Source organism: Mirounga leonina, unplaced genomic scaffold, assembly GCF_011800145.1.
Source record: "Mirounga leonina isolate KUSES-001 unplaced genomic scaffold, KU_Mleo_1.0 Mir_366, whole genome shotgun sequence".
Taxonomy (NCBI): Eukaryota; Metazoa; Chordata; class Mammalia; order Carnivora; family Phocidae; genus Mirounga; species Mirounga leonina.
The window spans coordinates 19,375,967-19,388,290 of NW_023270709.1; the positions used below are offsets into that span (position 1 = coordinate 19,375,967).

Below are 12,324 nucleotides of genomic sequence, written 5' to 3' on the forward strand. Positions count from 1 at the left end.
AGCACACAGAATTCGAGGGTAAGCTAACTTGCTTGCTTTAGCCGATGAACTTCAGTTTTAACAGGAGGAAAAAAAAAAAGAAGGAAAGAACATGCAGAATTAAATTTAACCTTAAGATTATTTCATACACAAGCACACTCCCAGTTTCAGTAAATCATGTCTAAAGGTTTTGATCAAGTAGTGAACAATATTAAAGTATTTTAATTTGCTTCTTTAAGGCTGAAGTGATTTATGCTGCTTCTATGCTAACAATTTTATACAGAAAGTGATAGAGCAGGAAAGCAGTTGTTTGCAGTTACTGATATTTATCCTATATTTAGAATTGGCTCTGCTGGTGAAGACTTTAAGACTTTTTAAAATTTTTAAATGACAAACCTGGTTTGGGACCCATTTAAAGCTTATCAACACATATTGAGATTAAAAGCAAATCTATATATATTATGAGTATATTGCATTTGTCACCTTTTCCATTGCATCAGATACCGATCACCTTTCAAATCAAGTGTCGATGTTTGGCATCACTTAAGTGTGGAAAAAACGGAACTAAGAATCACTGAGAGCTTCCCAAAGTCGTGGCACTGTTCCCTAAGAACTTTTTAGTTATCCCATTTAATCTTACAGTAACCTACAGAGTAGGTTTTCCTGTCTTTACTGATGAAGAATTCAATGTGACAACAAGCAATTCTGTGTACTCTAAATGGGGGCAGATCAAATACACATCTTCAAGAGAGCTAGCGGGATGCACACGGATCTGAGACTCTACTCACTCGCCTTGCACAACCAGAGATTCTTGAATGCTATTCTGGAGCCAGAAAAAGTAACCTAGCACAGTATCAAGTGCTTGTGATGGTGTCTCACTCAGGGCATTCTTGTACACTGCTGGTGGGCTGTGAACTGGTATGAGTCCTTTGAAAGACAATTAGGCAGGACCTCCTAACACCAAAAATTCAGTATCCTGTGGCCCACAGGTCCACCCCAGATGTATTCCCTAGGAACTCCTACATTTGCACACCCAGAGAACTGCGCAAGAATGCTCAGAGTAGCACTGTGGCAGTAAAAAGTAGAAACCACACAAGTGATAGCAGATGAGATAGGCTATGGTATAATCATACAATGAAACACCAAAGAGCAGTAAAAGTGAATGCATTATTACTTCATGTATCAGAATGAACGAATCATTAAGGAGAAAACAGCAAGTCAACAAAGGACATATATATTATGATCTCCCTCACACAAAGTTTAAAATTGTGCAAAATTCTGTGTAAACTCTAAGGAGGATGAAGATAATGAGAAACGTAAAATTCATCATTGTGGTTACCTTGGAGAGGGCAGGGAATGGAATGGAATCCAAGAGAATCATAAAGGGGTTCAAAAATATTGGTCATGTTCCATTTATTAAGCCAAATGGTAAGTGGGACGGTCAATTTTATTTTTCTTTATATCTCACATGTATTGTAAATGTTCTTTCATATGCAAATAGTTAATAACTTTAAAGTCAATATAAACATTTCCTACGATTGGCTCACTTCCTTATCACCTACAATTCCGATCTTATGATGATACCCTTGATTACACAGCTGCTAAAAGCATTTAAAAATAATTCAGGATGCTGAATTGAATTTAGAGAATGAGCTCAACACTCCCCCCGCCTCCTGGAGACTTGAAACACAGGATCAAAATACACCAAAGTATTAACAATGGTTATTTTTGAGTGGTGGGATTATAGGTCATTTTTATTTCTTCTTACACTTTGCCTATTTTCTAAATTTTCTACGAGTATGTATTATTTTTAAATCAGCAAAAAATTTTTTTATGAATCAAACTCATCTGGTTTTTATCACCTAGTTTTTAAAAAATACCCATGCTTGGGATTCCCCTTGGGGCCACTGAATCATGGTCTCAATGGGTGGGGCTCAGGCCAGTGTATGCTTCAAAAGCCCCCCAACGTGATTCCGGCGCACAGCCCAGGAAGAGAACGCTTGTCCAGGCTGGTTCCAGCACTTACCTCCAGTGTAGAGCTGCTGCCTTCCAACACGAATCAGAGGACCACTGCGTCATTCTTAACTCAATTTTTATGAACAAGCCATGGTAGCAAAAATAATACCGACAGTAAAAACATCTTTTTAAATGGCATACGTAAGCAACTTTACACATGAATACAGGATCAACCATATATACCGGGTATACCAGTAGGCTTTGAGAAGCAGATGACTTCTCAGTGAATGAACTGAAACCACAGTAGTGACCAAATAAATATATTCACTTGCAGTTTTAACTTAAGGATCATTTACAATTATTACTCCCATGACAAGCTTAATTAAATCACTAACTTACCCTTTGGGGTCTAAAAGATCCCGAACTTTCTCATTATAAATTTCCATATAGGATACTTCGACTTTAAAGGTCTGTGACTCATTTTGCTCTAGAGAGATCCTTTTAAATAAAGCACAGCAGAGCCTTGGAATAAGGCCCAGCTGCTCAGCACTGCCCATCATGGAGAAGGATTTTCCTGAACCTGAAGAAGAGCAAGCAGAAAGGAAGGAGGACCACAGAGGGAGTGAAACATAATGCTTCCACATGACGAGGTCTCTACATTTATCTGCCAGGGTCACAGAGCGGAAGCAGCAAACGCAGCCTCACGCCCATGCCCCTGGACAGCAAGGCTACTATTCTTTCTGTAACGCTCACAACCTCCAGCTTGATGGAGGGATGCCTACAAATAGAACCACTATGAATATGTAATCTTGAGAAGTATGTATAGTGAACGTCAACTATACATTACTGAGTAACACAGACAGTACTTTACCCCCACGATATTTTATGTTTGTGAAAATGCTTTGATATGTGTTCTCTTGTCTGAGTCTCGTAGCTGTCCGGTGATGGGACAACAGGCAGTATTAGTGGGACTTATTCTAACTTTCTTGCTGAAGCAGTGTTAACGCTGAGCCCCTAGCAAACTTCTGCTCTGCACGTTCCAAGCACCTGCCCCACAGTCTCGGTTTAATAATCCATTAGCACTCCTGTGTCCCAGGGAAGGTCCTCCGCATAGGATGATACCAAGAGTTGTTCTATGGCTTTTTACTATAACCTTTATACTGAGAAACTGGTAATTATTTTTCTATTTCAAATACAGGTTAAAGCTATAATTTAGGAAAATGACATTTAATAGTTTGAAACTAGCTTTGCTCAATTACTCAATTATCAAAATTGTTGAACCTTCAAAAAGAGGGTTACTTTTGATCATCTAATTCAGCAAAACCCACAAAGTCAGAAGCATGTTTCCATCACTTCCCAAAGTGTTTTCTATTTCTAGACTTTAAGAAATGCATATTTAATGTCATTGGCTATAAATAAAAGCAGCTACTTACCTGTCTGTCCATATGCAAAAATACAAGCATTATACCCTTGAAAGGCTTTTTCAAGAATTCCTTCCCCAAGGCACTTGAAAACCACTTCTTGACCTAAAAACCAAAACAAAAAATAAAAAATTACAAAAGAAAAGAATGATTTTTCTTGGTTATGTTTGGATTAATAACTGAGCCCCAGTTAGTAACAACATTCTCTCAGTCCAAAGATGTTAAAAGTGTACTGTGTGTCTACTATGTGCAGGGCTATGTGTTAAGAGCTCAGTTCCTGGATCAGTTCGTGATTCTACTCATTCTTTCCCTCTCAGACACTTCTCTAGGCATAAAAGTTTCCTTTCCATGGTCAGTGGGCCATACAGAAGGATCGTTTAAATTCTGTTCAGCTTCTTCTCATGAGCTGGTATTAAAATATCATTAAACGTAAATGGTCTTATCTCCCCATCTGGATTCTGAGCTTGCACTGAGCAGGAACGTTGTCAGACTCATCCTGGTCCATGTAAGCACCCAGCACAACGCTAAGTGCATGCCAAATGCTGAGAAACTGTTCGCTGCTGGAGGAGGTGATGTGTGGAGCAGAGGCACCTCTACCCCGGTTCCCATGCTGGGTTCGAGGACAAGTTCTCTTCTGTGAGCCCGTCTACAGCTCACGGCAGCTCGTGGGGGTCTTCGGTCATGTACTACATAGCCAAGAGCAGCTGTGAAAATCTTTTTTTTTTTTTAAAGTAGGCTCCACACCCAATGTGGGGCCCGAGCCCACAATCCTGAGATCAAGACCTGAACGGAGATCAAGAGTTGGACACCCAAACGACAGAGCCACGCAGGCGCCCCAGGTGTAAAAATCTTTTTAAACAGTTAAGGTGGCATTTACTATCCTTTGAAATTTCTGACTTTCTAACATGCATTCCCCATCATTAAGAGAATTAAAATGGTATTCTCCTTCCTCTGTGTTCTCATAGCCCCCAACTTTCATGATTACGGTATTTGCCAAAACTACTGGTTTAAGTACCTCTTCCCTCCACTGGGATGAGAACCCCTGATTGAGATCAGAGACTATAATCTGTTTATCTTTGTAATCCTCGGGCCTGGCACAAAACGCTTAATAAATGTTGAAAAAAATGAGTCCAATGAACTTTTTATTTTTTAATCTTACACGACAATTCCTTGTACATTTGGAAATAACACAACATAACGTAAGCTTTCAGGTGTACTGTTTCCTTTATGCAAAGCCGGACCTAATTCTGGCAGTCTCTTGTTACACCGGGACATGCGGCTGCACAGTGGGACTCTGAGATGTGTAAGCACAAAACAAGTAATGTCTCCAACCATTAGGTTGGCAAAACATAAAATTGTGGCAACAATACAGCTAGACTGAGGAAATACAGGCATTTTCATAATCCGCTGGGGGGAGAATAAATAATGCAGCCACTTGAAGAAAACCTGACAGCACCTAGAAGAGAGAGAATATGCCTCTACTCGGAGCCAGTGTGAGGCACCCACCCTAGAGCCATTCCACAAGGGACTCCTGTAACAGAATGCTCGCAGCAGCATTATTTTGACTTTCTAAGTTGGAATCAAGTTAAATGCCCATTAGTAAGGGAGTAGAGAAGGAAATTGAGACTATTTTCTATGTTAGAATATTACAAACCATGTAAAAAAAAAAAAAAAACACCAAACAGAACACACCCGTGTGTGTAAACAATGCTAAAATTCAAAAACATTCCTGAGTTTAACCAAAGGCATGTTCCAATGCCTTTAACGTATACATATAATGTAAAAAACTTATGTCAAATAGTGTGAAAGATCAACTGATGGGCACTAAAGTTGAAAAAAAATGAATTGGAAGAAAAAATAACAGATTTACATAACCTTATTTCTCTAATTCTGACTTCTAACATCTAGCACAGAGCCTGGTACCTAAGGGGTATTCAGAACATGTTGGCGTAATATGTGGATTTTTAAAAAGGGTGTAACCACTCCTAAATGCACGGGTTTGTTGTGAAGACCAGCTACATATGTGTGCGCGCACACACACTCTAAAAAGAATAAGGCAATGTCAACATTTTTATCTACTATATCAGTACTTTTTTCCTGTACGTTTTCTCAAAGGATCTTCCTTATTCCACGTGTACTCCCCCCAACGCCCACACCAAAAGGCAGGCCTTAAATCTGGAGCAGAGCCCTGCAGTGTAGAATTTAGGGATTAAACCCAGCCTGCGCTCAGGCTTGTGAGAACTGACCGTGGTCCTCAGCCAGACCCAAGTGCCGCCAGCAGACTCTGAAGGCACTGCTTTCTTGGCACAAGGAGACAAACGGAGCCATCTCGTGGCATCGTTCCACCCTGGTTAACCAGTCCCCCTCAGAAAGGGGGTGAGGGTGGGGACAAGATGCTTTAAGACCTGGCCAGGTCAAACATCGTGCCGGTAACTCTTGATTTCAACTCCTATTTAGTAACTTGAAAAAAAGCAAGAACTTGAGTTGACTAAGGACTCGACTGCAGGGAGCACTGTGGTCAGAGTTCGACCACGGCCATGCAAAGGCCTATGGCCACTTAGTCAGGAACCTCTCTCTTCCTATGTTAGGGGGTGAGATGCAGTACTTCTAGCTTTTCCTCCTGAGGCTGAGTAGGATGGAAGTATGAGGAATTATTTTCTCCATATTCTTTTATTTTTATTTTTTTTTAAGATTTATTTTAGAGAAAGAGAGTGAGTGGGGGGAGGGACAGAGGGAGAGAAGCTCCAAGCAGACTCCCCGCTGAGTGTGGAGCCCAATGTGAGGCTTGATCTCACGACCCTGAGATCACGACCTGAGCTGAAACCAAGAGTCAGATGCTCAACTGACTGAGCCACCCAGGAGCCCCTCCATATTCTCTTAAAGGAAAATCGCAATTTTTTTTCCCTTGGTACGAATGGTTTTTTAAACTAAAGAGCATTAGTCAAAAAAACCAAGAATGAATGCTACAGAGCTACATGAAATAGGCTTATGACATGTCAAGGGAAAAAAAACACAAAACCTTCCAGGATAGGATATATACACTAAATTCGCACAAAAAAAATAAACCAAATGATTAAAGAATTCTCCAGGATATAAAAATACATGAATAAATTGGGTTTGCCTATGTCTAAATGACTACAAATACTAAAGAGGATATGAATTAAACTTTTACTTTTTTTTTTAAGATTTTATTTATTTGAGAGTGAGCAAGAGAGCGAGTACAAGTGGGGGTGGGGTGCAGAGGGGCAGAGGGAGAGGGAGAGCAGGGAGCCTGATATGGGGCTCGATCTCAGAACCCTGTAATCATGACCTGAGCCGAAGTCAGACGCTTAATTGACTGAGCCACCCAGGTGCCCAGATAAATTAACCTTTTAAACTTGTATACTTTCATTATTTGTGCAACTAAGAAGAAGAGAATTAATTTTTATCAACTGCCCCAATAGCAATGCATTTTACATATTTTGTATCATTGAATCCTTGCAGACCCCAGGGCCAGCAGCATCTGTAAGGAGGCTGGGGTTCTAAAGGGGAGTCATTGGTCCAAGATCACACAGACAGTGAGTGGCAGGGCCTGGGTCTGTCTGTACTGCCTCTTGAATGTTAAAGGAGATGTTCACCTATCATCGGTGACTCAGATTGCACGACACCAGGAGTCAGTTACTCCCATGTCTGGTCTTTGTGGTTTTGTTTGTTTGTTTGTTTGTTTTTACAAACTCTAGATCTTATTATACCCCACTATTTTTTTCCATTTTTTTCTCTACCACTGGATTGCCAGTTTCTTTTTTTAAAAGATTTTATTTATTTATTCATTTGAGGGGGGAGGGGCAACAGGAGAGGGAGAGAGAGAATCTCAAGCAGACTCTACACTTAGCACGGAGCCTGATGCGAGGCTCGATCTCACGACTCTGAGATCATGACCTGAGCTGAAATCAAGAGTCAGATGCCCAACTGACTGAGCCTCCCAGACGTACTGTGAGCTTTAAAAATAGGTGGTGTTGAATCTTAGCAGAGTACCTGTCAAACAGTAGGCACTTTTACTTCCTGAGTTATTCCTATATGTTGACATAGCTGTCCTCAGACTAAAGTGTATTTAATTGGGGAACCCTTTCCTCATTAGTGAGGACTGAGGCATCAAAATATTGTTTGTTTAGGGTGCCTGGGTGGCTCAGTTGGTTAAGCGACTGCTTTCAGCTCAGGTCATGATCCCGGAGTCCCGGGATCGAGTCCCGCATCAGGCTCCCTGCTCAGCGGGGAGTCTGCTTCTCCCTCTGACCCTCCTCCCTCTCATGCTCTCTGTCTCTCATTGTCTCTCTCGCAAATAAATAAAATCTTTAAAAAAAAAAAAAAAAGATTTTAAAATATTGTTTGTTTAACTTAAAAAGAAACATCTGGGGTGTCTGGCTGGCTCAGTTGGTAAAGCATGCAACTCTTGATCTTAGGGTTTTGAGTTTGAGCCCCACAATGCGTGTGGAGATCACTTCAAAATAAAAATTAAAAAAAAAAAAGGTTTAATTGCATTAGAGTTTATACTTTGGTCAAAGTATGACTGTTTTTGAAATTCTAATGAGCCCCTAAAGACTAGAGTACCCTTGGTTACATAAGGCACTGGGGGTAGACGTGAGTAGTTGTGTTAATGTAATATGTATCTACTAATTGAATAATTTTGATAAAAATGACAGATTATACTTTTCCTGGCACCCACAGTAACCTCCCAGACATTAAAATGAAATATATGTGACAGAAAAAAACCAAACTAGTCTCTCTGATTTCCATCAAATATATGCATATGCTTTTCAAAAAGTCAAGTTCTCTTAGTTAGATATTTACAGTTATGCTTGACAGAATATACTTCAGATTTATCATATTTAATAAAGTTTTAGTTATAAGTAGTAGTAAAGGAAAAAATTCGGGGAAATACAAAATAGAATATGAAAAAGTAGCAAACAATTATACTGTGTTTCTGGAAAGAATTCGTCTCCTTTCCATCCTTAAATAACTACCTCAAAGCACAATTTATAAAAGGATAAACATAAAGAACTATTGTTAAGTTCATGTATCTTTACAATTCTAAGCAAGACTGGATTCTAGAGAGACTGCAATACATTTTATCACTATGGCTTCATGTCTCAAGGGAAATTTATTCTCTTTCAAGATAAGAAATAATGAACACTTTGCCACCTCTACAAAGTTATATCAACATTAATATTTTTTCTAGCTACTTAGCTTTCCATTGTATGCCTAACTGATGCAATCAGTTCCCTATTATGGATATGTAGATTATTTCCTTTTTCTTTTTTCTGCAATATTTATCCTTACATATTTATCTCTGAGCACTTTTCTGTTTTCAAGTTTCAGGCAAAACTCCAAAAACTCAAATTACTGTGTCTTCTAGCAATGTACCCTCAACAACACGGCTATTATCATTCTTCCTGGTTTTGTCTAAACTACAATTTTCCTCTCCTTTGTTGATTGTCTGCTTTGTATTTATTCTTTAGTAAATTGATTATTTGGGTCCCATGTTTCTTTTTACAAATTGATTGGTTTAGTCATTGATTTTTTTTACTTAAAAATGCTCATCATACATACGTTTATGTTTATTTACTTATTTATTTACTTATTTAAGTAATCTCTACACCAAACATGGGGCTTGAACTCATAATCCCGAGATCAAGAGTCACATGCTCTTCTGACTGAGCCAGCCAGGTGCCCCAAAAATGCTTATCACATATTACGGATATATTAACCTTTGGTCTATTATACATTGTAAATATTGTTTCCTAGTCTGTCATTTACTTTTTAGTCTCATGTTGGTTTTTGTCATACAAAAGCTTTTGGTTGTCCATATTCAAATCTTTCATCTTCTCCTTTGTGATTTTTCCCTATAGTATATGTTTATGCTTCCAAAATCCTTTTGTATTATTATTACCCCAAATTATATAGGGATTCACCTGTATTTTCCTCTAGTTCTGTTGTTTTTATTTTTTAATTTTATTTATTTATTTTTATTTATTTATTTATTTATTTGAGAGAGAGAGAGAGAGAGAGAGAAACAGCATGAGAGGGGATAGGGTCAGAGGGAGAAGCAGGCTCCCCGCTGAGCTGGGAGCCCGATGCGGGACTCGACCCCAGGACTCCGGGATCATGACCTGAGCCGAAGGCAGTCGCTTAACCAACTGAGCCACCCAGGCGCCCCTGTTTTTATTTTTTTTATTATTTTTTTTTTTGGTAAAGATTTATTTATTTATTTGAGAGAGTGAGAATGAGAGAGAGAGAGAGAGAACATGAGAGGGGAGAGGGTCAGAGGGAGAAGCAGGCTCCTCGCCGAGCAGGGAGCCCGATGCGGGACTCGATCCAGGGACTCCAGGATCATGACCTGAGCCGAAGGCAGTCGCTTAACCAACTGAGCCACCCAGGCGCCCCTGTTGTTTTTATTTTTTTACAGTTTTATTTTCCAACCTGAACTCTGCTCCTTACCAGCTGTGTGACCTCGGGCAAGTTCTGGATTTCTTCATTAGTAAGTCAGGAATAATAGTGGCTACCTTACTGGGTCGCTGGTATGATTTAACAAGGCAAGACAGGTAAAGCACTTAGCACAGTGCCTGGCCAGTATAAGTCTAGAGTATATTTTAGTTAATATCCATTATCAATATCATCCCTCAAATCTTTAATCAACTGTAATTAATTTTGGTATAGAGAAGGAGGTCAACATCTAATTATTTTTCCTTAAAGTAGTTCCTTTGCCTTTGCAACAATTTTGTCAGGCAATCCAATTTCAAAGATAAAAGAAAAGACACCTATTCTTAGGAAAAAGATTTTAAAGGAATCACTTACTGCTTTTTCTCTAGTTCCCACTTCTAAAATTCTACTGGCCAAATATAATGGTATAAAATGGTGATGGGGTGTTATGTTTTGTATGTATTGGTGTATGTGTGTGTGTTGAGTGTATATGGGGTTATATATGTGCTGGGCATACGCGTGTATGTGTGTGTGTTGGGGGTGTATGTGTGGTGCATGTGTGCTGGGTTGTGTGGGGGTATGTATGTGTGCGTGCGTGTGTGTTGGGGGTACATGTATGTCTGGACGTGTGTTTGTGTGTTATGTTGGGGCTTGTAAGGAGAGGAAAAAAGAACAGCATTATTTGGGACAAGATATGCCAACCTATACTGTCCAGTGGAGGAAAAATATTTACTTTTCTTTCATAACATAATCTTGGAAGGGTACAGGGGGCAAAAACCAACATTATAAATCCTATCAATAGAACCGTGAATAGAAACACCCTCTATACATTTCCCCTGATTTTTCTAACTGGTGCCCTTTGAGCTGTAGAACTCCTTGGCTGGGGTTATAGTTAATCAATGCTTCGGTTTGGGAACTTTCAAGGGCATCACTGGGTTGGTAGGAAACCACTGTAAAAGGGTCAGACTGTCGACCAAAGCCCAAAAATGCCCTGGGGACTCTATACAGCCTCCCGTCCTCCCCAACACAACCAGCTCTCCATGACACACAAATGGGGGTACACTTCACTCTGTGATAGAGAGAAGACATTAAATATCAAAGACCCTTATATGGTCTGTTAAGGAGAGTCTCGTTGATCCAAAAGATGCAATATTTTCACCTACATGTTTCCTGCCCATACCTCACCCTCAAAGAGAAAGCAGCTGTCTGTCTAGGGGAATGCGCACCAGCCGGAGGGAAAGTTCAAAAGTCGTGTGGGAAGCAGGAGGATCTACGAGTATTTGCTTCTATCCCAGACAAACCAAGCAAAGCCACAGCACCGTCAAACCCAAGAGGCTTGTGGCTTTTCAGCACATGATCCTTCTACACATGGCAGCTCCGTGTGTCTGGTGCAGGGAATCCACAGGGCAAACCTGACCTCACTTGTTAATAACCATGACCAAGGAGATGCCAATTTCCCCTGTGGGGTTTATGCTTACAACTGTATATAGGGGTTTATGCTTAAAACTGTGCATACACACACACACACACACACAAACTATATGCGTAAGTCTTAACACATAGGCATGCCCAAAGCAATCTGGAATACAATATCACAACAGCAGAGAGGACCCCTGTATGGAATTTCTGCAACCAAGGTTATACACCTGACCCACCCAACCCTAAGTCACATATATAATACAGATCTGAGTCTCTACACTCGTGCATCACTTGTCCCTGTTGGGGACCGCAGCAACGTATTCAAAGCTGTTACGTGTGTGCGTTGGCAACTGAGTAACCAAGGTAATTCTCTCTCTATAGCAGGGCCCTGAGCAGAAGAAGATCAACCAGGGATGGAAGAGAAAATGCACGTACCATTCATATGCCTAACACCTGACTACCAAAGAGGCACAGGGTCAGTTACAGGGGGCTGTGTTCTAAGAAATGGGAGAACAAAATGGGAAGGCATAACCCCTGTCTTATTTAAAATCTACATTAAACAAGGCGGTCACATAGAGATCATGGCTGAATAAAACAGTAAGCATGGCAATACAAGGTCAGACAGGACATATGCATGGAATATTTCTCATCTTCTAAAGCAGGAACATGGAAAAGCATTCAAGATTTCAACATAATCAATACTTTTTATCACTGTAAATAGAGTCTCCTGTTTTCCTGTCTTTTCTCTTTGGAGTTAGAGTGGGGAAAAAAATGTTTGAGCTCAGTATTTGTGATGTGGGACTCCTGGGTCTGCTTGCTGGGTGAGGATGTTTTTCCACCTCTAAGCAGGGCTGACAGCCTCAGTGATTTTGATGAGTCTGGGCTTGGCAGGTGGCCTAGGTCCAAATCAGAGCTCCTGGACAGTGCAAGACCGGACAGGTTCTCCACATATACGTGCAGTGGGGAGAAATGCCTAACGTGGACCAGGCTTCAGCAAATCCCTCTCCCAAATAGGGCAACTCAGAAACTGTCCCATGTGGGGAAGTTAAACCTTGGTTAAGCTAAATGACCAAAAACTACAGAGTTTGGATCC

At 40.3% G+C, this 12,324-nt stretch overlaps 1 protein-coding gene across 1 annotated transcript in view; it reads right to left on the reverse strand.

Moving 5' to 3' along the window:
- KIF13A (kinesin family member 13A) overlaps positions 1 to 12,324 on the reverse strand; it is a 205,489-nt gene that overhangs the window by 82,289 nt on the left and 110,876 nt on the right. The window contains exons 4-5 of the mRNA XM_034985737.1: positions 3,369 to 3,461; positions 2,335 to 2,515 (exon numbers count right to left, since the gene is read on the reverse strand). Of these exons, the coding sequence (XP_034841628.1) occupies positions 2,335 to 2,515; positions 3,369 to 3,461 (274 nt within the window). The remainder of the gene's footprint in view (positions 1 to 2,334; positions 2,516 to 3,368; positions 3,462 to 12,324) is intronic.